Source organism: Pogona vitticeps, chromosome 5 (genome assembly GCF_051106095.1).
Source record: "Pogona vitticeps strain Pit_001003342236 chromosome 5, PviZW2.1, whole genome shotgun sequence".
In the NCBI taxonomy this organism is placed as follows: Eukaryota; Metazoa; Chordata; class Lepidosauria; order Squamata; family Agamidae; genus Pogona; species Pogona vitticeps.
In genome coordinates this window covers 113,324,321-113,346,222 of record NC_135787.1, presented here as the reverse complement: position 1 = coordinate 113,346,222, position 21,902 = coordinate 113,324,321, and the positions used below count along the sequence as shown (strand labels likewise).

General features: G+C 40.1%; 1 protein-coding gene across 3 annotated transcripts in view; it reads right to left on the bottom strand.

Moving 5' to 3' along the window:
* Nucleotides 1–21,902, bottom strand: part of SEMA3C (semaphorin 3C) — a 174,824-nt gene that overhangs the window by 27,213 nt on the left and 125,709 nt on the right. For all 3 annotated transcript variants that reach the window (XM_020790016.3, XM_078394289.1, XM_073000725.2), the window contains 5 exons: nt 20,182–20,324; nt 17,827–17,941; nt 16,031–16,100; nt 11,384–11,528; nt 2,175–2,397 (listed from right to left, as the gene is read on the bottom strand). In XM_020790016.3, coding sequence (XP_020645675.3) covers nt 2,175–2,397; nt 11,384–11,528; nt 16,031–16,100; nt 17,827–17,941; nt 20,182–20,324 — 696 coding nt within the window. The remainder of the gene's footprint in view (nt 1–2,174; nt 2,398–11,383; nt 11,529–16,030; nt 16,101–17,826; nt 17,942–20,181; nt 20,325–21,902) is intronic.

Genomic DNA, 21,902 nt, shown 5'->3' with positions numbered 1-21,902 from the left:
CTTTTTCATGCAGAAAGTACTGTATGACAAGAAAGTAATATCTGGCTTGGGCATGTCAAGAAGATGAAGAGAAGACTGTTGAAATCCAACTTGGTCTACAGAGACATTCTTTAATGAAATGCAGTAATTACATCATTCACATGCCAACTGTTTCTCTCATTTCCACAGAAGATTAGGAAGTGCACCCCACCCTTCTCTTTCCCCCCATATTCTCCCTTTTTTGTCCAGCTTTCAAAGGGTGGAATGCATGGCTCTTTTTCATAGGTGGGATGGCTCCAGTTCTGAAGTCGATAAAAAAAAAAAAGGCTCCCTGGGGTACCATGTATACACATTAACACTTCAACCTGCCAGAGTGCTTCAGTGATGAAGGCCACACCTTAACTACGAGATCATTATCATTTAGAAAACTATGCAATATGGCACAAGAACAATTGCCTGCTTGTGGGGTTTATTTCATGAGCTCCGTAGAGTGTACCTGCTTATTAACATTTGGCAAGAAACAGCCATTGTGCATTTGGCATGACAGACTAGGATCATGTATGCATATATATATATCTCTGTACATTATTGGGAAAAGCTGGGCTCAGATCTTCTCTCTGACAAGCTGGTAAGATCTGGAAGGGTGTGTGTGTGTGTGCGTGTGTGCATGCGTGTGTGTGTGTGTGTAGATCTGTATGTGAATATTCAGAGAAGTAATCCTTCACCAGCATCTTGCAAAGATTTATCTGCATGTGCATATCAGGCCTGAAGCAAAATGGGAGGAGATGTTTTCTGAACTTGGCATGGAAATGCTTTAATTGGAGGAATGATTCATATCATAGACAGTGATAGACATGATTGGCAGCGTTTCAGTCCAGCTTCAGAGCTCCTCCTTATTGCTTAAGCTTAAATGTCACCCCACTGCCAAGTCCCACTTTCCAGTGCCAAAGGACTGCTGGATCCTATACCACACCAATTACCAAGCCTGCCAGTACCACACAATGCCATTTTTACACTCACCAGAAGGAAATTGACACAAATCTTTTAATTAACCCATCAGCCCTGTTCCTATTTTCTTTCATGACTGACATCTTTAGCAAATCCTTTCCAGCCCTATTGAAAGCACACAAGAATGACACACTGTGCTTGCATTAACTCTCTCACTCATTGGGTTCCACTTTTTAACACCATTCATTGGTCATTGTGCACTATTCATTTTAAGTGGGTTTTAAGTAGATTAAGCCAAAGGAAAGACTAGGCCTGTGCTTGATATATTTAAAATATCAGGCTGGAGTCCAAGTCAAAGAAAACTGATGCATGTGTCCCCCCCCCCCTCATTATATGTACTTACTTCATTGACTCCTATAGACTGTGTAGCTATAAAACAGAATTTGTTTTCCTTAGGTGGCTGAGCATATAAGTATATTATGCATATAATGAATATATAATAATCTCTCATACACAATGGCTGGTATCCTACTGCCCAAGTTCCAGCATGCTTCTCATCATGTGTCCATTCTCACATTGGCTGTGAGATCGGTCAGACAATTAGCTGTATGATTGGAAGCTTGAAAGAATGAGAGGAATGCTCACATTATCACCTTTCTGCTCTGAGTTTATGCAACAGCTCTTGATCAATTGCTATTAATCTAACTAGTGAGGAGCCAAGAAAACCTTTGTAATGCCTCTCACTATTTCTAATTCTTTTGGTTTCTCTTCCTGATGTTCAGTTGTTTAATATACTATATTACATCCTGCATAAAAAGGAGTCATAGTATGGAGCAATGTATTCTTCATATTTCATTTAAGAAAGGCACAGGTACAGAAGAGAAGTGTAGAATGGGGAAAGGTGACTTTAAACTTCTGCATCCACTGCAGGACTAGAGTCCTGCCCCTCATTATATAGCTGCAATTTTTTTGTGGCCCCAAATGATCACATAGCAGACAGAATCATTTTCTGAACATATATTTCAACTACGTAGATGATATCCAGGATCTCTTCCAAATCCACATCCACAAGACATACAACTTCATTGCTTCTTGGAAGCCTTTTAAAAACAAATGTTGGCATCAGTTACTAATGTATTGGCATGTTAGTGGCAACAACTGAGCTTGTGTGAGGGAATGGAAGTCCTTCTGCTCAAGCCTCAGATGGTAGGATTACTAAAAGACGCAGCTGTAATCTCTTTTCTTACCTGTTCCAAGGAACAAGACATGATATCTTCCATCTGCAGCATTGACTCGGTCAACAGCTATCTTTGTATACTTGTAGTCAGTGCCTGTCCGAATGATCAGTGGCCTCCTGTGGACTGGGTAGATGGGATTAAACATCAGGGGGTGGTTCCTGATAAAGGTCACTACGTCATCTGGAAACTCCTTGGTTGTCCTTATGTTGGGTGTGAAGGCTCCTCCAGGACACTGTAGAGGAGACATTGATGATCACCAGCAATTATACTAATGATGTTTACTTCTTTGAACTACAAGTTCCAGACTCCCACAGCCAGCTTGGCTCATCACCAAACAGTAACAAAATTAACAAACTCTTCAGTCATCAATATTATCCCAGTGGTGTTTCCACTTCCATTTCCCTTATGAGTCTAAAAACGACTTTCCAAATTGCAGAACTGTGCCTCACCTTTCTTTATTCCTTGGAGATGAGGCAAACCTAAATTAGTACAAGCAGATTAGCTGACTTCATCATTTACAGGTGATTTATATCCAACTATGATTTCATTTCAATTAAAGACCGTTAAAAGTTGCACTTGAAGACCCACACTAGTGTTCTCTTTGCGGTACCAGGTCAATTACTTTCATGCTGCACATTGAATTTAGGAATGTATATTTATATCATGAATTGATATGAATTATGAATGTATGTGTTGTTTATATATCCTGCAAAGAATACAGTTCTGGAAGAAAAGCAAAAAACAACAGGAAGACTTTCCTGAATTGATCCTGAAAGAACACATGGAGATGAGCATCACAATGCTGATCTGATTCTCAATAAACTTGAGTGGCTGGTCTTGTGACCGTAATAAAGTTTTATCTCTCTATCAATAAACTTGATGAATATCTGTGATAGTGAACAGCATATATATTTGTGGGGAGAAAAAGCTACAGATTGGGTTTGTGGGACTCCAGGTTGATTCACATTTTTGGTTGCGTGTGATCAACAGTAAAAAATGCAGATCAGCCTGCCCCAAACATGTAGCATTTTCCACATTTTTGTGAATGTGGTCACTCCCCAAGACAACAGAAGAGAAAACACCATGTGGAAAATTAGCTATAGTGTATTTCTCAATAGCTAAGTACTTATTTAAAATATGTTTCGATATTGTTCACAGCTGTGCTACCCTCAATTGCGACCTCAGCATGATTTTGGCATATCCCTTTCTGCTATTTAACAATTTGTGGTGACTTAACAATGTGTTTTGGGAGCTGAGGCAGTTTCCAACGTATACAAATGTGGACTAATGGAAAATCTGGAAATTTGCTTATAGTGGTGGAACAGGTCTTGATATTCCAACAGAACCAGCATCCCCTTGCCCTAATTCATTTGTTGATGCAGCAGCTTATTCGGTTAGGGTTTACTGAGCTTTATGCTTGTACAAGGCCCATCAGATACATATTGAATACTGTATTTTAATAGTTCACTGGTGTATGAGGGGAGTAAGTGTGGGGGATTTTATTTCCACTGTGAAGGCAAAGATGTCCATGAAAGGCAATGTCAGAATCAAGGCAAATTAACAGAGTTGTACATTTTGCTTGAACAAATGATCTAATTTGATATTGATGTAATCATGAACTTGAATCATGGAAGAAATGATAGAAGGAAGGGCAAGGTGAAATATTCAGCCTGTCCTGGTTTGCACTTTGTGAGGGGATTTGAACCTCAAAAGGACATATTGAAGGCTAAATACTTGTTTTGTCTTGTCACTCACTGAAATAGAACAAAGCGATTGATAGTCCACATCCTCCACAACATCCAACTAAGGCTGTTGTTGAAGTCATACGCATCTTATGTTCAATACACTGGTAGTATGGTGGCCATTATTAAATCATTCCTTCAGAAATGACTGTGGTATGAAAAAGAATGTCACGTAAATCTGGTGATGACCATACTTCAAATCTTGTCCTTGGCAACCTCACCATTTTTGCAAAAGAGGCAACATTGTATGATAAAAAGCCACAGCCTGGGCTTCTCATGTGACCCCAGAAAGTGATTCTCATTGTCCCAGTTTATTCTTTATTGTCCTTCTCAGGAAAACAGCTACTTTCCTTCACCTAATCTCTGTCCCTGATTCAGTCCTTCCCATCTCTTCACCTTAGCCCTTTTTCTAAAATGAGTTACATAGCTTCAAGAATAAACAAATAAACCAATAAAAGAACGCAGCACCACAAAGACTTATCATTTAACAGTCCCCTGCATATTCATCCTCAGCTAATGCATACTGCCCTAGGGACCTTTAGTCCAGCAATAAAGATACACTATAAGTTTATTCATTCTGTTGATAGGGAAAGGGAGATGACTGACTGGTGGTTAGAGGTGCATGGGCCACTTCATTTCTCTAGATCAATGGTTCCCAACCTTGGGTCCCCAGATGTTCTTGGACTAAAACTCCCAGAAGCCTTCACCACTACCTGTGGTGAACACCTGAGTGATCCAAGGTTGGAAAACACTGCTCTAGATCTTAGCAAGAGAGTACAGAGTTGTCTTCCACAAATGCACTTAATCCAGACTGCAAGTGGGAAGCCTGCCTTAGAAACTCCTTAAATTATGGCATACTAGGGGAAAGGTTAGGTGAAAACTCTTCTCCTTTGCATAAAAATCCAGCATGTGCAGTGAAACTACAGTTAGGGATGGGGAGATGCAGATGTGGAGGGATCCTCTTCTTCTGCTTTGAAGTGGTACCTTCCAGGGGAGGAGCGCACACCAAGGATCTCACTCCCAGTGCAAAGCTCTTAGTTTGACAGAGAAGCTGACTAAGAGTTAAGAAAACCACACTTTCCCTTAATCCCATCTTAAGAAAAGGGTCGTGCTCAGAGGAATGTAATGTATTAGGGCATTTATTCAACTGAAAATACTATTTTCTCTCATGAAGTATAAGAATAGTATTTATCTCTGGGGAAAAACAAGTGGTCAGGGCTTAAATGAGAAGGAGGAGGGAGTTGTACTGCTGATATGGGTTCTTGTATTATTTGGTGCTGCATTTCCTAACTGACAAAACAGAAGGACCTCTAAAGAGATAGGTTGTCAGTGGCCTGGCATTTTCTTCTCTTCTCCTCCTTACAAATCCTGTTCCTGAAGGTTTCCAAGCCAGGGATAGTTCTGAGTAGGTTTCAGGGAGCCCAGTAAGTGAATAGAGAAAGTGGAATTATCTCTCACCCTGTTCCACCAAGAGAAGCATCTTCATCAGTGGAATAATTTTCTTGGATTCTGGCTTTTATGCAAGTTTTAAACATTGAAGTTAGCAGTGCCCCTGCTTTTTTCCCCATAGGATTTGGAAAAGAAAATCTTTAATATACAACATTTTACCCAAAAAGGAGGAGTGTTTTTCCTTTCTTGAGTCTTGGGGAAGTTCCTCTAAGGCCCGACGTCCCCCCAAAAGATAAAGGCAAAACTAGACATTCCCATCCAGACACTTCTGGTTTCCTTTTTAAAAAATGCTCCAAGTGACCACATTTCAGCTCCGTATGGCCAGTGGAGGAGGCTGGAGACAAAGATCTGGTCCTCATGTTTCCTCTGTGTTTGGTAAGCAACATTTCTATTTAGTATCTCACACTGTTAAGCCTTGGAACTGGAAAAAACGTCCCATCAATTAGGACTGGTCTACACATCTGGAAAAAAGCACATGGTACCATGTTCCTAAGATGCTCTGACTTTAGAAGGTTAATCTTTTGACACCTGACTGCATTTCCACCCACTCTTAAGTTCCTTGTTGGGGAGAAAGTCTAGCTTTAGTCTTGTTCCTAACTCTATTCGTGCATCATGCCTGAGTAGGATAAAGACACCATGTGTAAGAAGAATGGCCTGCGCATGCCAGTTCCACCCTCTAAGTTGTCATACTTCCTATGTTTAGTGTAAAAGTCTGGTGTATGCTTCCAATTGCACTGAATTCCACAGGCATAGAAATCGAACCATTGAACTCCCTGCTTTATCAGGACTCCCAATCACACGAGAAGCCTGCCTCTTTTTTCAACACAAGAAGGTTGCGTCCTTAGGGTGAATGTTTGTGAATATTGGTTGGAAGAGGGTTGGGATGTAAAAAAACATTTTCTCCAAGGGCGTTGTCTATTCCTGTCAAGGCACAAAAGAGCCTCAAGGAACAGATAGAGCTATTTCCTGGTTAGTCTTCTGCATTTACAAACAAGTCAACATGCCTACGCAAAAGTAAGTCATATTATGTTAAACAAAGGTATGAGATTATATATTTCATGAGGGGAGCATTCAAATAGGTAACAGTTTAGCTTGGTGGGAAACCTTTGCCCTTTATATTTTTTGCCTTTCAGTTTCCAGAAGTCCCAGACAGCAGGGCCAGTGGAAGGGGATCTCAGAAACTGTAGGAGGGCCTCAGACTACACATCCCTGTCTTGGGTGCTACCTGAGGTGGTACAATCCAGAAGGACTCTGCTAAACATATAGATTGGCCTTAAGCTCTTCTTTTTGTCCCCCATTTTAGATTGGATCCTTGGATTTGGAACCCAACTCCCAGCATTCATTCCATTTTGTGGTGCACAGGGATGATGTGTGTTGTAATCTGACGACATCAGAGAGCCACGAAAGAAGATTTACTAAGCTATGCTGTAAATATTTAATAAATATCCTTCTTCCAACAAAACAGTACTCTGTTCATATGCAGAAGAAAGAATACTTCTTAGAGTCGCTTGCATTTTGCTGGACAGACAATGGTGGGCTGCAGGGACCTTGTACTGATCAAGGAAGCCAATGCTTCCATTCTAAAGGCAGCCATTTCAGCAAGAGTTAATGTAAACTTGAGCAAAGTTAGGTAATATATTAATTTGGCAATCATCAGACTCTGCAGGTTTTGGCCTCCCTTCAGAACATACCAATCACGGCAGATATTTCTGCCACAATCAACTGTGAGTTATTGAAAACTTTGAATGATGTAATGTATTGGGCTCACGCTGTGTTGGGATGCTTTATTTTAAATCTTATTTGTCATTTAGACATTACACAAATTGTCGTCTGCGGGTACAGCATGTCACAGAACACATTACAAGCCTTACATCATCTTCTGTGTAAGAGTATACACAGAGGGGTTGTGCAGGAAGTGACAGTATAACACAATGATATGTGTGGCCTTTGAGATGCTGCTGAACTCCACTTCCTATTATTCATCATCATTGGCTAAGGGGGAGTTGTAGCCTGACACCATCTGGAAGGCTACACTTTCTGTTTCCTAATGTTGTTCTAGAACAGAAGCAGCAATGAATATGAGAAGCCATTGTACGGCCTACAGATCCCCACCAAGGACTATTTATTGTCTTCCCCTTAACACCTTAATTCTCACCCTCATGTTGTAATTACATGTCTTTGTCAAGTACAGAAAGAGCTTTGCGAACAAACTCACAGACTAATAATGGTACACTGTGGATAAAAAAAAGAGAAAAGAAGACTGAGGGGAGGTATGAAGACAGTTTTCAAATACTTGAGTCATATAGAAGAGGGGCAGGATCTGTTCTTAATCATCCCAGAGAGCAGCACACATTATAATGGGTTCAAGCTACAGGAAGCCAGATTTAGGCTCAATATCAGGAAACATTTCTTAACTGTTAGAGCAGTATAACAGCAGAACCAATTACCTTGGGAGGTGGTGAACACTCCAGTGCTGGAGGTATTCAAGAGAAAATTGAGCAACCATTTGTCAGCTCTGCTTTGCTTTAAATTCCTGCATTGAACAGAAAGTTGAATTCAATGGCCTTATAGGCCCCTTCCAACTCAATTCTATAATTCTATGATTCTTTGATAAATTTGGCAGTGGACTCCAGGTAAGCAGTTTCTGGTGAAGACAGTGTGAAGTTGCTTTTTCAATGACTAGACAGACAAATATAATGTTTTGCCATACACATTATTAGAGCTAGCCAATTGTATTGCTAGCGGGAGATCTGAAGATAGTGCTTCTATAGTAGTCCACATCATCTCTAATGGAAGCTAAATGCTGGACATAAAGTCGGATTGTTAGCCGATTGGGATATCAGTGGCCCAGTCTCTTCAAGACTGCAGGCAGACAGCCATACTGCCAATATCTTTATTGCTGGAGTAGTGTGAAGCTGGGTTCATTTCCACACCATACATAAGCTCATCTTGGAAAGCATATAAGAAGGTTTTCATCATATAAGACACTGCATGCAACTGAGGGGCAACGGAACACAGAAAGACTCACATATCAGACTGGACGCAAAACGTAAGAATGATTGATTCTCTTTGTTGCTAAATTGCATGACAAGGGGAAATGCAAGAGTCCAATATAATTATTATTGCTGTTATTCTGGAGTTGTTAGAATGTGATGAGTAATTCTGTATATAGCACAAGCTAATATTTGATTACAAAGCCTAGCTATTAGGCATCATGTCTCACTTTTGTTCTTCTCCTTTGGCACAATCACTACTTTTAAAACTATCCCACAGCTCAATTCTAGGCATATTTTTAAAAAATCACAGCAAATGTCATTCTACTCAACGAGACTCCCTCTCAGTCTTAGAGAATGCCTGAGAAATCAGGGCAACTCAATGTCTGACTACAAGCTGTATCTTTCAAACTCCCCCCCCCAACTTATAAATAGGCTTATGGGATCATATTTTGGTAAATGCGACCAATCCCAGACACACTAAACCTCCATGTTAAGCAAATCATTTAATTCTGTATGTCACAAAAATGCTATAAAAATAATGAATGCATGGAATGCAAGCTCGGCAAGTTACTGTTATCTCTTCCCTCCACCTGTTATCTGTTAAAAACCCCCAAATGGATATTTTCATTTATCTTCAAATGTAGCTGAACTGGTATGCTCAACACTAAAAGGGAATTCCATTTCACTTTTGTCTCATACCGCTCGTATTTGAAAACCCCAGATGTGGGAACCAGATCTGTCCAAACTAATCAAATTATTTTAATCATCAGTGCCATTAATAGCCATTATGCTTCAGTTACAAGTTTATCAGCAAAGCTCTCACTGCTAATCAGCTGGGTAACTGATCTGTGCTAACAAGGCTGCTACAGTTTCTCTGTCTGGAATCACCGAACTGTTATTGTAGGTTCCCCTAGGACTACGAAAAAGGAAGACAGGATATTGGGGAATAAATTGGCCATGACCTTAGGAGGGAGTTGCAATGTCATTCATTCAGGAAAATAACCGTAAATTATTATCTTCCTCTTTGTTGGCAGCCAAGGGAAGGGAAAGGCTAGACAGGTATCTGCCCTGCTGTTCATGTTTTCTCATTGTTCCTTTCAATATTAATTCTGTCAACTCCACCACATCAGTGCTAATTGCGAGTAGATCCTATCTTTCGGGATGAGTATGCCATATGCTTTTCGGGGAGGGCAGAAGGACTGACGCTGTTTTAATAGCGCTTCCACTCACATTATTTTGTCTTGCTTTCGGATTGTGTGATCACTCATAATGGTCTTTTAGAGATATTGTTGTGCTGACCGAAGTGACATCATGGGTCCTGCGGTGGGACTGAACTCTACTCCTTTTGCCTACCCCTTGCTTGCACTGTTAAGGTGGACAATTGCAATACTAATTTTTCAAAATATTTTCCATGGAATTTAGTGCTAGTAAAGACATGCTGGATATCACAGTGGTTTAAGCATCTGGTTGTGTAGTTCAATTCCCCACCGGTCCTCCTTGACAGGGGATGGGCTTGCTGATCCATATAGTCCTTTCCAGCTCTGCAGCTCTAAGTAGGACAGAACTGATTTAAAGTGATACTCCACTAATTAAAAGGTTTATCATGTTTTCTATGTTCAGCACTAGTTCATTTGATAAACTTTAAAAGAAAAAGAAAAAGAGCAAGGATTTGAATATCAACCGAAGTGGTGGATGAGATAAAGGCAGAGAAGGCTGTGTGATGCATGGACACTTGAAACACACCTTCCCAGAATAATTAAACATTTCAGCATAAACAGTGGCAGTACTTTATATGTAAGGGTGTGGCATAATTTTGCATCAACTCAGGACAAATGCCTGCATGATCATGCCTGAATGTCGAAAATCAAGTTGTATTGAGTCAGAACACTGGCTCATCTCAGAACTTTGAAAAGTTAGTTTTTGGACAATAGCGTCCAACATTCTCCAGAATAACCACTTCTGCTAGTTATTGTCCAAAGGTTTTTCCAATCTCTGATCCATCTAGCCCACTAGTAGCTACTGCAACTGGTAATGGCTCTTCGTGTTCAGAGTCAGTGATGTCTTCCAGCCATATAAAGGGACAGCAAAATCTCAAGCACCTTTAATCAGAGTTAAGTGTAACTCTGGGTAAAAATACAGGTAGAATTTCAGGATGTGGAGGCTTTCAGCCTAAATAAATGCTGGGCAGCTGAACCCCACATGCAGCTATGCACTAAGAAGCTACCACTTCATATCCTATACTGTTAGCATCCCTGGACATCGAACTTTTGCAGTGGTTTTGTTAAACTATATTATTTGGGTCCCCATCCTGGGAGAAAGGCAGCATGTAAATAAAATCAATGAACAAAAGCAATCATTTTATAATGCTATGTCTAGGTTTATTCAACCTGTTTCCCTGACATTTTCATTCACCAGTGTCAACTGGAAGGCCAGGCAACCCAGCCACTGATTTGCCCCAGAAGCTTCCGGGCATACACTTTATCTTTCTACTGGTAACAGAAAAGATCTGATCTTGACAAAGCCCTAAATTCTCACATAGCTCTAAAAGAGAAAGAAAACCCAATAATCCCATTAGCAGTTCCCTCTCTCTCATTAACCAGGCTAACGACTTCCCTTCCCGTATTTAACGAAAATTCATGATGCTGCAGCCTACATATGGCACTTCTTGTCTTTGCACTAAGGAATAAAAAGTGAAGTTTACTTTCATTTTTCTGGTTGTTTTCTTTAAACTTTAGTCTTCTCTCTAGGCTAAACACTTTGCAGATCCTTTAGGCTTTCTACATATATCAAAGCCATTCACTGCCTTCTTTTATCATCTCTCCTGCCTCTTAATGCTGGCCAACTTGTCCACATGCTTCTTGAAATATGGCCAAAAATATCAGATGGAATGGTCCAGTGCCAAACCTAAACAATGTTGAATGAAGGATTATGCCTAAAGATAATACAGATAAAGCAAATACAAGTTCTCCATGTTAAGCATAGGTATGAAAACAACACATATCTGTTTCACAGTGTTTAGACAGGTACTTACAGTTCCAGGTCGTGGATAAGGAATTCTTCCCTGGTAAGGAATCAGCTGATGGTTTGGGCCTTCCTTGTGGGCAAACGGCCCATTGAAGACTCTCTGGATATCGGACAAATGGTACACACACACTGCTGAGCCTTTAAATACAGAACTAGGGAGGAAAATCAAATAAGCCAAATTAAAAAAATAAAACAAAGAAATGATTAACAGTGCGTTCTTTCCACCTTGCACAATAGTTTCTAAATCATTCTGGCCTCCTTAAAATGTGTAAATGTCCATCCAGCAAATTCTTTGGTCTCATGTTTTACAACTCTGAGATGTATCCTGGATCCACAACCATCAAAGCTTCATAAACCAATGTGGCACTTTTCTTGTGGCTGCGTATTTTAATGGAGTTGGAGGTAAAGACTGCAATATTGTGGTACTTTGAGAGGTGGAGAGTGTATGTTCTAACTTTAGAGTGAATGAGACATGGACCCATCAGGATGGAGACACACACACACACACACACACACACACAATTTGTCTCTGTTCTTCTTTTCCTAATATTATCCTCCTAGTCCATCTATGTACACACCAAAATGTGTCTACTTTCACCCATTACAACCATATCTTCATTCCTTCAGGACCTGAGACATAATGATAGATAGATAGATAGATAGATAGATAGATAGATAGATAGATAGATAGAGAGAGAGAGAGAGAGAGAGAGAGAGAGAGAGAGAGAGAGAGAGAGAGAGATTTGACTGAAACTCCCATTTTCATCCTGTTATTCCCCTTGCATTTATTTATTTCTCTTGAAAAACCAAAAGCTTTAAGTCCACCAGGTGTGCAACAGATATACACAAAGGGATCCCCACAAACCTTGACGGAGAGGTAGAGTGAAGATGGGCGAAAAGTTAATTGTAATAAAAATTGAACCGAAAAGGGGAGGTGAAGCAGGAGAAAAGGAATCTGATAGATTACTCCATTTGGAAGAAGAAGACTGAGTGCCACACTCTTCAAAATCTGCCTATGAATCCTCTTGTAATCAACTGCATTAGCATTAGCATCACTTCTTCTGTCAGCTTCTTCATATTATAACAGCTGGCAGGGTTGTAAAACATAGAAACCACCTATTAAATCTGAACGATGCAAATAGGGACAATTATTATTTCAGTCTGATTTTGAAAAAATTACAACAAATTTACAAAACTTTGCTATATAAGGAGCAGAAAAAATTTGACATTCAAACATCCTGAACGCAGAAGAGGTCACAATGGACAGATTTCTTATTCATAATCTAGGGGGGGTTCAGAGCTACAAAAAGTTCCTTTTTGGGAGCCTATGACTTCCAGAATCCCTCAGCCAGTATAATAACTTTACTAAGCTCTAGGACGGCTGGACAGGGTATGGGAAGCATAATGGCTTGATGTGCTAAGTTTGCACTGCAGAGAAAAAATACTGTGAAAGGTGGATTCAGTAATGCTATGTGAGGGTCCATGACAGTGCATAAATGCATCAGCCCGTGTAAACAAAAGAGAGATCTGCACCAATGCCAATTTAAGTTGAATTTCATCCAGCTCCAGTATCCTGACTAAATAACACTAGATTACTATCCACTTTGATGTGATTTTTCAAAATATGAAAAATAAATTCTTATGAGTTTGATGTGAAAGAAACCTTGGCTAGTGTAAATGCTATAAAGAGAGTGAGGAAATTATCTCCAAGGTCTAGAATAGACTCAGTGTTCAGTTTGTTCCTTCTTTATATGGGTTCCTCTATTTTGACCCATTACAATACAGATTAGGCAAACCTAATTTCTAGCTCAAACATTCAGAACACATAATGTAATCGTAAATGTGGCCTTTTACCATCTTCCCATCTCTATTGCTAAACTTCCTTCTTACACTGTTGACAGACACAGCCATCACATAGCACAAGCTTTTTACTGTGTTGACTGAGGATGGTAATAGTTCAGAGTCAACCACTCACCCAGAAAACATTAGGTTGCTAAGAGATTTTATTTTCTATTTGATCTAACTTTTGCTGGTGGTACTATTTCTAACACATGCATTTGGAGACTAAAGGAAAGAGCTAGCGGGACATTTTAAAAGTACATTATATAGGTACAGTATTACATCACTGTTTGATAACTCAGTTGGTTCTCTGCCTTCATCAAACCTGGTACAAGAGGTCACTAGTAAAAAAAAAAAAACTCCCTAAAAACAGAAAAACTGGCAATGAATCAAGTAGACAATAGTCCTCTTCAATATTAGAAAGACTTATTTCCAAAACACTTTTGAAATCCTGAAACCAAGCAAGGTGATTAAGTAGACAAAATTGTCTCTCATCTGTCAACACTTGAAAGCCATTTGTTTAACCCTGTGTATTTTGATTGGAGAGTGAAGTCAAGTGGGCCTTAGAAAGCATGGCTAACAACAAGGTCAGTGGAGGTGATGGCATTCCAGTGGAGCTATTTTAAATCTTAAAAGAGGATGCTGTTAAGGTGCTAATATGCCAGCAGTGGCCAGAGGATTGGAAAAGATCAGTCTACATCCCAATCCCAAAGAAGGGCAGTGCCATAGAATGCTCCAACTACTGTACAATTGCACTCATTTCACACGCTAGCAAGGTTATGCTCAAGATCCTACAAGGTAGGCTTCAGCAGTATGTGGACCAAGAACTCGCAGAAGTACAAGTTGGATTTCGAAGGGGCAGAGCAACTAGAGACCAAATTGCTAACATGTGCTGGATTATGGAGAAAGCGAGAGTTTGAGAAAAAAATCTACTTCTGCTTCATTGACTATGCAAAAGCCTTTGATTGTGTGGGCCACAGCAAACTATGTCAAGTTCTTAAAGAAATGGGAGTGCCTGACCACTTCATTTATCTCTTGAGAAATCTATACGTGGGACAGAAAACAACAGTTAGAACTGGATATGGAACAACTGACTGATTCAACACTGGGAAAGGAGTATGATAAGACTGTATATTGTCTCCCTGCTTATTTAACTTATATGCAGAATACATCATGCAAAAGGCTGGAGGAATCCCAAGCCAGAATTAAGATTGCTGGAAGGAATATCAACAACTTCCGATATGCAGATGATACCATTCTGATGGCAAAAAGTGAGGAGGAATTAAAGAACGTCTTAATGAGGGTGAAAGAGAGCGCAAAAAAAAATGGTCTGAAGCTAAACATAAAAAAACTAAGATCATGGCCACTGGTCCCATCACCTCCTGGCAAATTGAAGGGGAAGATATGGAGGAAGTGACAGATTTTACTTTCTTGGTCTCCATGATCACTGCAGATGGTGACAGCAGTCACAAAATTAAAAGATGCCTGCTTCTTGGGAGGAAAATGATGACAAAACATAGACAGCATCTTAAAAAGCAGAGACATCACCTTGCCAACAAAGGTCCGCATGCAGTAGTCAAAGCTGTTGTTTTTCCAGTAGTGTTGTATGGAAGTGAGAGCTGGACTGTAATGAAGGCTGACCACCAAAGAACTTATGCTTTAGAATTGTGGTGCTGGAGGAGACTGTTGAGAGTCCCCTGGACTGCAAAGAGAACAAACCTATCAATTCTGAAGGAAATCAATCCTGAGTGCTCACTGGAAGGACAGATCCTGAAGCTGAGGCTCCAATACTTTGACCAGGGAGGAGACTCCCTGGAAAAGACCTTGATGTTGGGAAAGTGTGAAGGCAAGAGGAGAAGGGGACGACAGAGGATGAGATGGTTGGACAGTGTCATTGAAGCAACCAACATGAATTTGACCCAACTCCAGGAGGCAGTGGAAGACAGGAGGGCCTGGTGTGCTCTGGTCCATGGGGTCACGAAGAGTTGGACACGACTTAACAACTAAACAACAACAATAATTTTGATAGACTTTGATGGAGCAATTCAGATATGTGGAAGCAGTTAATGTGCTGCTCCAATATTGTATGGGCTAAAGGGAACAGATGATAAATAGTTTCAGAGGAAAGCCTCATAACAAAACACAGAATCAGTGCCTCAGAGCTTATAAACAATTTGGTGTTCCTTAAGTACAAGACACTGTTTTATTATAGAAAGCTTTTGTCTTGTTATCATTGCAGGGTCGTTTCATAACCAAAATTCACAATTAAATTAGAATAGTTAATCATTAGTCATACTAATATTGTCAACATTTTCTTGTAATACAGCAAAATGTGAACATATTATATGCTATTACACATAATGTGAACTTCCCCTAGGTTCAGAGGTAGGCAATCTCAGGAGGCCTAAGGAAGCCATATTATTTGCCCCCATGATCCTTCCTAGGCTCTACCAAGTCTGGAAATGGCTGTTGAGGGCCATTTTTAAAATAGAAAATGGCTAGATGGGTACTTCCAAAGTTTATTTAACTCATTTGTGGGGGTGCTTGGGAAGCTCCTGAGTTCCCTGTACTTTTCCTAGAAGCCCTCAAGCACAGAAATATGAAATTTTTAGTCCCCCATCTTTAAAACTGAAGGTTCCAAGGATGGCCTTAGGGACAGCTTAATGTGACCCAGGAAATGCATGTTGTCTATCCCATTTTAGAAGGTAATAGATTTACAAAACACATCAACTGGCATGAGTCACCTCACAGAAAATGACTGTACTACATAAAATTCAATCTGAGCAGTTTCTTTAATAAATATATGTATGGTTACCTGGATGTTGTGAAAACTCCATATATCAATGTTGTTCGGGGGTTGTCTGTTTCAAGAAGAAACACATCCTCTGAAGGACAGAAAGAAAACAGTTATTAAATAAATCTGTGCATGCCACACAGTGATTTCCAATTCTCAGCACCACATATCCTGCTCATTCCATTTGAAGCTTGCAGGACCTGCCAGATGTTGTTGGAGCGCAACTGTAAGCATTCATCACCATTTATAACTGTTATCCACCATTTGCAGGACCACAAATTGGCCATTTCTGTCCTAGGCAGTCACTCCTGTGTCACAGGTGGCACCACAATTGACAGAGAGAATGTGCATGAGTGTCTCGTGGTATCTCATTAACATGGTTCAAATCATTCTATAGATGTAATAATAAAAGGTGTGATTCAGCATTGCAAAAATAAATGCCTGAAGATATAATCCTATTTACTCTGGGAGAAAATGCTTAGAAAGGCAGCAATTATTGTCCTCTAAAGAAGACTCAGCAGCAATATAAGCCACAAGTGTAGCAGAAGTAAAAACCCATGTTAAAGTATATAGTGTTGAAATCCTGTTGCACAGCTACACAAACAACTGTGATAATGATGTCATCATCAGATAATCACCACTAATTAAAGGCTACTTTTGGTTATTTCAGAGTGCACATGCCTTCATTGCTCTATATCTGGGTAATGTGCACCCTGGAATCAGATTTAACCAGCAAATGCACAGCTGTACAACAGATTTTCAATGAATGGTGAAACACTTGTGTAACTTATGCCTGAAAAAGGGCGATTTTCAATAATTCGGACCTTCTTTTGTCCCCCCCCCATGTTGTTGCTGTTATTGTGTAGAAGCCATGGGAGCTGCAGGACAGTAGGAGGAGGTCTTTAATCACGAAAGATCTCTCCCCAAATCATCATCATTCAACAGCAGAAAAATATCTCCTAATTATAGACTCTTCGTTATGTTCCATGGCTCCCACAGTTTCTGTACGATGAAAGGGATTATATGGGAATCTGAAAATCTGTGGGACAGTCATAAAGAGTTGCTAATTACTGAAAATCAGTCCCACTAAAAATCAGTGGGGCTGAAAATCAGCCCATCATAAGCTTTACACAGGAATAAATTACATCACAGGATTTCTGCCAATCATTTAGAGGAAATAACACCTGCTACAAGTATCAGACTGAAATCTTGGCTGCACTATAGTATGACAAATTTCAGATTCTCAACTGAATCAACCTGATTCAGATTGATTTATATGAAGTCCAGATCAGACAAATCAATTTGTCTCTATACTATACGTCTAGAATTGAATGGGGGCACAACTCACTTTAGTCTTTTTTTTCTTTTTTGTTATTTATCAAAGCTACATTTAAATGCATCTAGCATACAACCCCTGTCTAAAATTGGGCAGATCTTCTTCCCTCTTTGGCATTCATAATCTCTTCATATTTCATTTACATCAGTGCAAAAAGAAAAAAGTTTTGGTTTTCTAATGCAAGTGAAAGGCAAGCTTACAAATCAGTTGAAATCCAAAGTACAAATCAAATCAGATGCTGCACAAATTCTTGCTGATCAAACTTGGATACATTCCAAACCCTCAAATTGGACTCCAGATCAGAGTAGGGACCCATTTACAACCTTATTGGACATATCAAGTTGTTTATGTCTCGCACTCCCTTAACTTTTTTCTAATGTTAAATGAAATTTGAAAAGGTCTTTGCAAGCAAAGGCTTTAAGTACAAACCATCAGAGGTAAAACATGCTGTTATCCATCTTAGAAATTCCTACCGCTGTACCTAATTCATCAAAGTAGGTCTCTGTGCCATCATCATCCATGACGGAACATACAAGCCTTGCTTTCAAATAGGTTGTCCACTTGTTGACAAGACTACGCTGCCCACCAGTGTCATTCTAGGGAGTGAAAAGGAAGAGAAATAAACACTTTACAATGAAACATTCTGAAATCTGTACATGCTTCTGAGCAGGCACTCAGGATCTGCCCTGCCCACGAATGTACAATATGGACTTTAATTGGGATATCAAATGCTTCTACCATTTCTCCTCAGAAGGGTGATAAACTCCAAATAATAATAATAATGTGCCATCAAGTCAATTCAGACTTATGGTGACACTTTTCAGAGTTTTCTAGGTAAAACGTACTCTGATGTAGTTTACCATTCCCTTCTTCTGGGGGCACCTTGGGATTGTGCAGCTTGCCCAAGGCCACATAGGCTGGCCTGAAAAGACTCAAATAATGAAATTAGAATTTGTTTATAGACAAAGTAAATCAACTTTCTCCAGTCTGGTTCCACCAGACTTGTTGAACCACCACTTCCATCATACCAGTAACATGGCCCATTGAGTGAAGGATGTTGAACTTTTAGTCCACATGAGACATGAGATTATTAGCTTTAAAAACTATACCAACCAACCATGCAATAAAATCATGTGGTACAACTTTCCTCAACTGTGGCACGGCAGGGTGGTAGGTCAGCAGATTGCAAGCCTGAATGCTTATGCCCACAAAGGGAAACAGGATGTTGGGCAAATTAGTTCTTGTCCTGCTTTTCTGTGTAGAACAATTGAGAAGAAATTTCTGAAATGAGAACTTTCAAATGTGCAGTGTCTATCTGTAACCTCAAGTGACCCAGTCTAAAACACCTATTACATGTAGATCTGATAGTCAACACACACATCACCTAGCAACCAGTGGAAATGAATCAAACGTGTGTGTGTATGAATCCTAGTTCTTCAGGTGCATAATTAACTTTTAGGAAAAATACCCTACAGTGGAAGAATTAAGCTCAATGAGCGCTCAGCAAACTCAGTGTCAACAGAATGCTGATAGACTGTTGAGAGGATAATCTGGAGTGGGTAGGATCCAGAAGAAAGAGAAGTCTATATTACTTTAGAATGTGGCAGGTCCTTTTTTTTTAAGTATGAATTCTAAATCTTGTCTAAATAACTATTTTTTCCAACTTCTAGTAAGATCATCAGATACCACCACACATGTCCAGCTCATATTTATCTGAAGCCTAGTTTTGGAGGTTTTCTGGCAAAGATAATTCTAGCAGAACCGCTTCAGGCTTCTTAAGAAGTCATCTGGGCTTCATTAGGATAACAATGGTTTAGTCATATTTGTTTCTTCTGAAAAAATGCTACTGGGCAACTTGACCAAAAATAAAATAAAATAAACATGACATCCAGATCACATCATATTGTTTTGACAGAGAAGAATCAAATCCAAAACATAATATATCTATTCTACTGCATTATGTGCATCATTAAGAGGAAAGAACACGTCAGCAAATGCTCAATGAACTATGCAATGGTCAGATGATTTGTGACAGGGAAGCCTTTCTTTAGATAGTGCAGTGTGATGAAGAACAGGACTATCTCCAAGTGTTGGGTGAGGCAATGTGTCTTTCACACCTCCTCCAATGGCTTCCTAAGACCAGTAACTGGGCAACCGTGCAGGGTCTACACCTTGTATTTAGAACCAAACAGGCTAGGATCCATAAAGTGCTAACTTTAGAGCCGGGAGGAGTAACCTCTCAGCCTTTTTCCAGTTGTTGCTAGACTGCAATTCCCAATATCCCATCACCATTAGCTACACTGGTTAGGGCTGATGGTAGTTGTGGTCCAACAACTTCTGGAGGGCTGCAGTTACCTGTCTTTAATTTACAGGAGCCAAAATTCAAACAAAGGGCATTTCCTTTTGGAAGGGTGTGCCTTAAAGATGAATCCCTCCACACAGAGAGCTCCTACGTAGTGCTACACATCAAAAAGGCATTGTGTGCATGTGCCATGTTTTCCCTTTAACTTTTTTTAACAGGGGATGAAGCAAGAAATAGGAAAAAAAATGGTATGAAGGAACAGGCAAGTTATATATGAAGGATATTGCCAATGGCCTGCCCAAAGAAGCCATATTTTGGTCTGGTGTCTCCAAAGGGAACAACATAGGAACTTCTATGTAAGTTCTATTGATTCAGTAGGCTGATACTCGTTGTGACTTTCTACATTTATAACAGGATTTGAGCATTTGTTTCTTTTCTTTTCTTTTTCTTTTCTTTTTTTTTTTTTTTGGGTCCTATAATCAACTCTGCACAGTTTTTGTCCTGAACAGCATACCAAAAAAAAGTTTTGCTTACAGGACATATTCTAGCAATCATTGAGTGGATTTGCTTAGTGCTGCCGCTGTTGTCCGTCAGTTTCTCTTTGAAGAAGAAATACACTTTGGCATCATTCGGGTCGGTGCCATCTGGGATGAGATGGGCATCCACGAAAATGGGCTCTGAAATGACACAAAGACATGCGGCAATTAGAACACGCAGATCAAGTAATGTGACAGCAGCCTGGCAGCACAGGTACAGTGGTGCCTTGCTTAGTAATCGCTCCGTTGAGTGACGAAATTGCTTAGCGACAAAGTTTTTTGTGATAGCAAAAGCAATTGCTTTGCAATTTTTTTTTCGATTTGCGATGATCGCGGGGAAGCGATCATGGCAAAGTGACCCTTTTTTAACAGCTGATTGGCGGTTTCAAAATGGCCACCGGGAAAACAAAATGGCCACCTGCTGTGTTTCCTCACTTTAGAGGCACCGAAAATGGCCACCCCTATGGAGGATCTTCACTTAAAGGTTAGTTTTTAGCCCATAGGAACGCATTAATTGCATTTTAATGTGTTTCTATGGGCTTTTTTCCAGAACAGATTAACATCGCTAAGCGAGGCACCACTGTACCAGAGATCAATTGGGACACCCACACACACCCATCCTTTTCCATTTAGGGAACCTTGTGGTTCTCATGGAGATTGGCCACTCCAAAGAGGAGTCATGGATCTTTCTCTTATCAGAATTATGGCCTTTGTATCTGGGTCATCAGGAGGAATGAGCAGAAAAACAAAGATCAGTTCCTAGCAAAGGCTTCTGATATACAAGTAATATTTGTGAAGAAAAACACAGTAAACTCAATAATCATCTGTAACATTCAGTGGTGGCTCCTCTATTAGTTCTAGTGGGTTCTGCCCCACTCTGGGCTCAGACTGCCCTCATCTAGCCCACTCCTGCCTTACTGGAGAAAGAGGACTTTGTTTGTCTGTATGTGTGAATGCCTACCTGCCCTCATGGCTCTGTGTCTATTTGAATATGTGATAGAGTCTGTAGTAAGAACCCTATTTGCTGCAACTATTTGATCACATGCGGGGGCACATCTTAGTCATGTCCTGAGTAGTGCAGCTGAGATGCATTCCATCACTTTGTCAAGGAGCCACAATTAGCTACGGCAAGTTGCACAAACCCTATGCAATACCAAAAGGAAGCCAGCCTGTGTGTTTTGACCGGGCTCTGCCCATCCTCTACTGTTACAGGCTAACCACAAACCCTCCTGCCAAAATGATATGATCCACAGCAAGAGAGTTATTAGTAGGTGTGAAGCATCTGCAAAGTTTGCAGAGGAATAAAAGAAACCCCTTCAAAACAAGACCCAAGGAGGTGTGGAAATAGAGAGCCTCCCAACCCCCAAAGAGAAATAAGCAGACTAAGTAGCCACAGACTATTCTGTGTCTTTTGGTGGAAATAGAGAAGAAATGGAAGTGGAAACAAAAAAGGTTTCTGAGGAAGAAGCATGGCTTGCTGGCCTGAATGAGAGGACTTTGCTGGACCTCTTTGTACATTACGGGTGACTTGTCAAGACACATGAATATGTTATAGCTGTAGCATGTTTAGGGGCTTTGCTAGAGCTTGTCACCACACTATCAATAAAAGCAACAAAAGTGTTTTATGATTCAGTCAATCCCATTGATGTAATCATAAAGAAACCCAGATAATTCTCAAATATATTTGCAGAATGATTTGCAGAACAGACAGTGGAATTA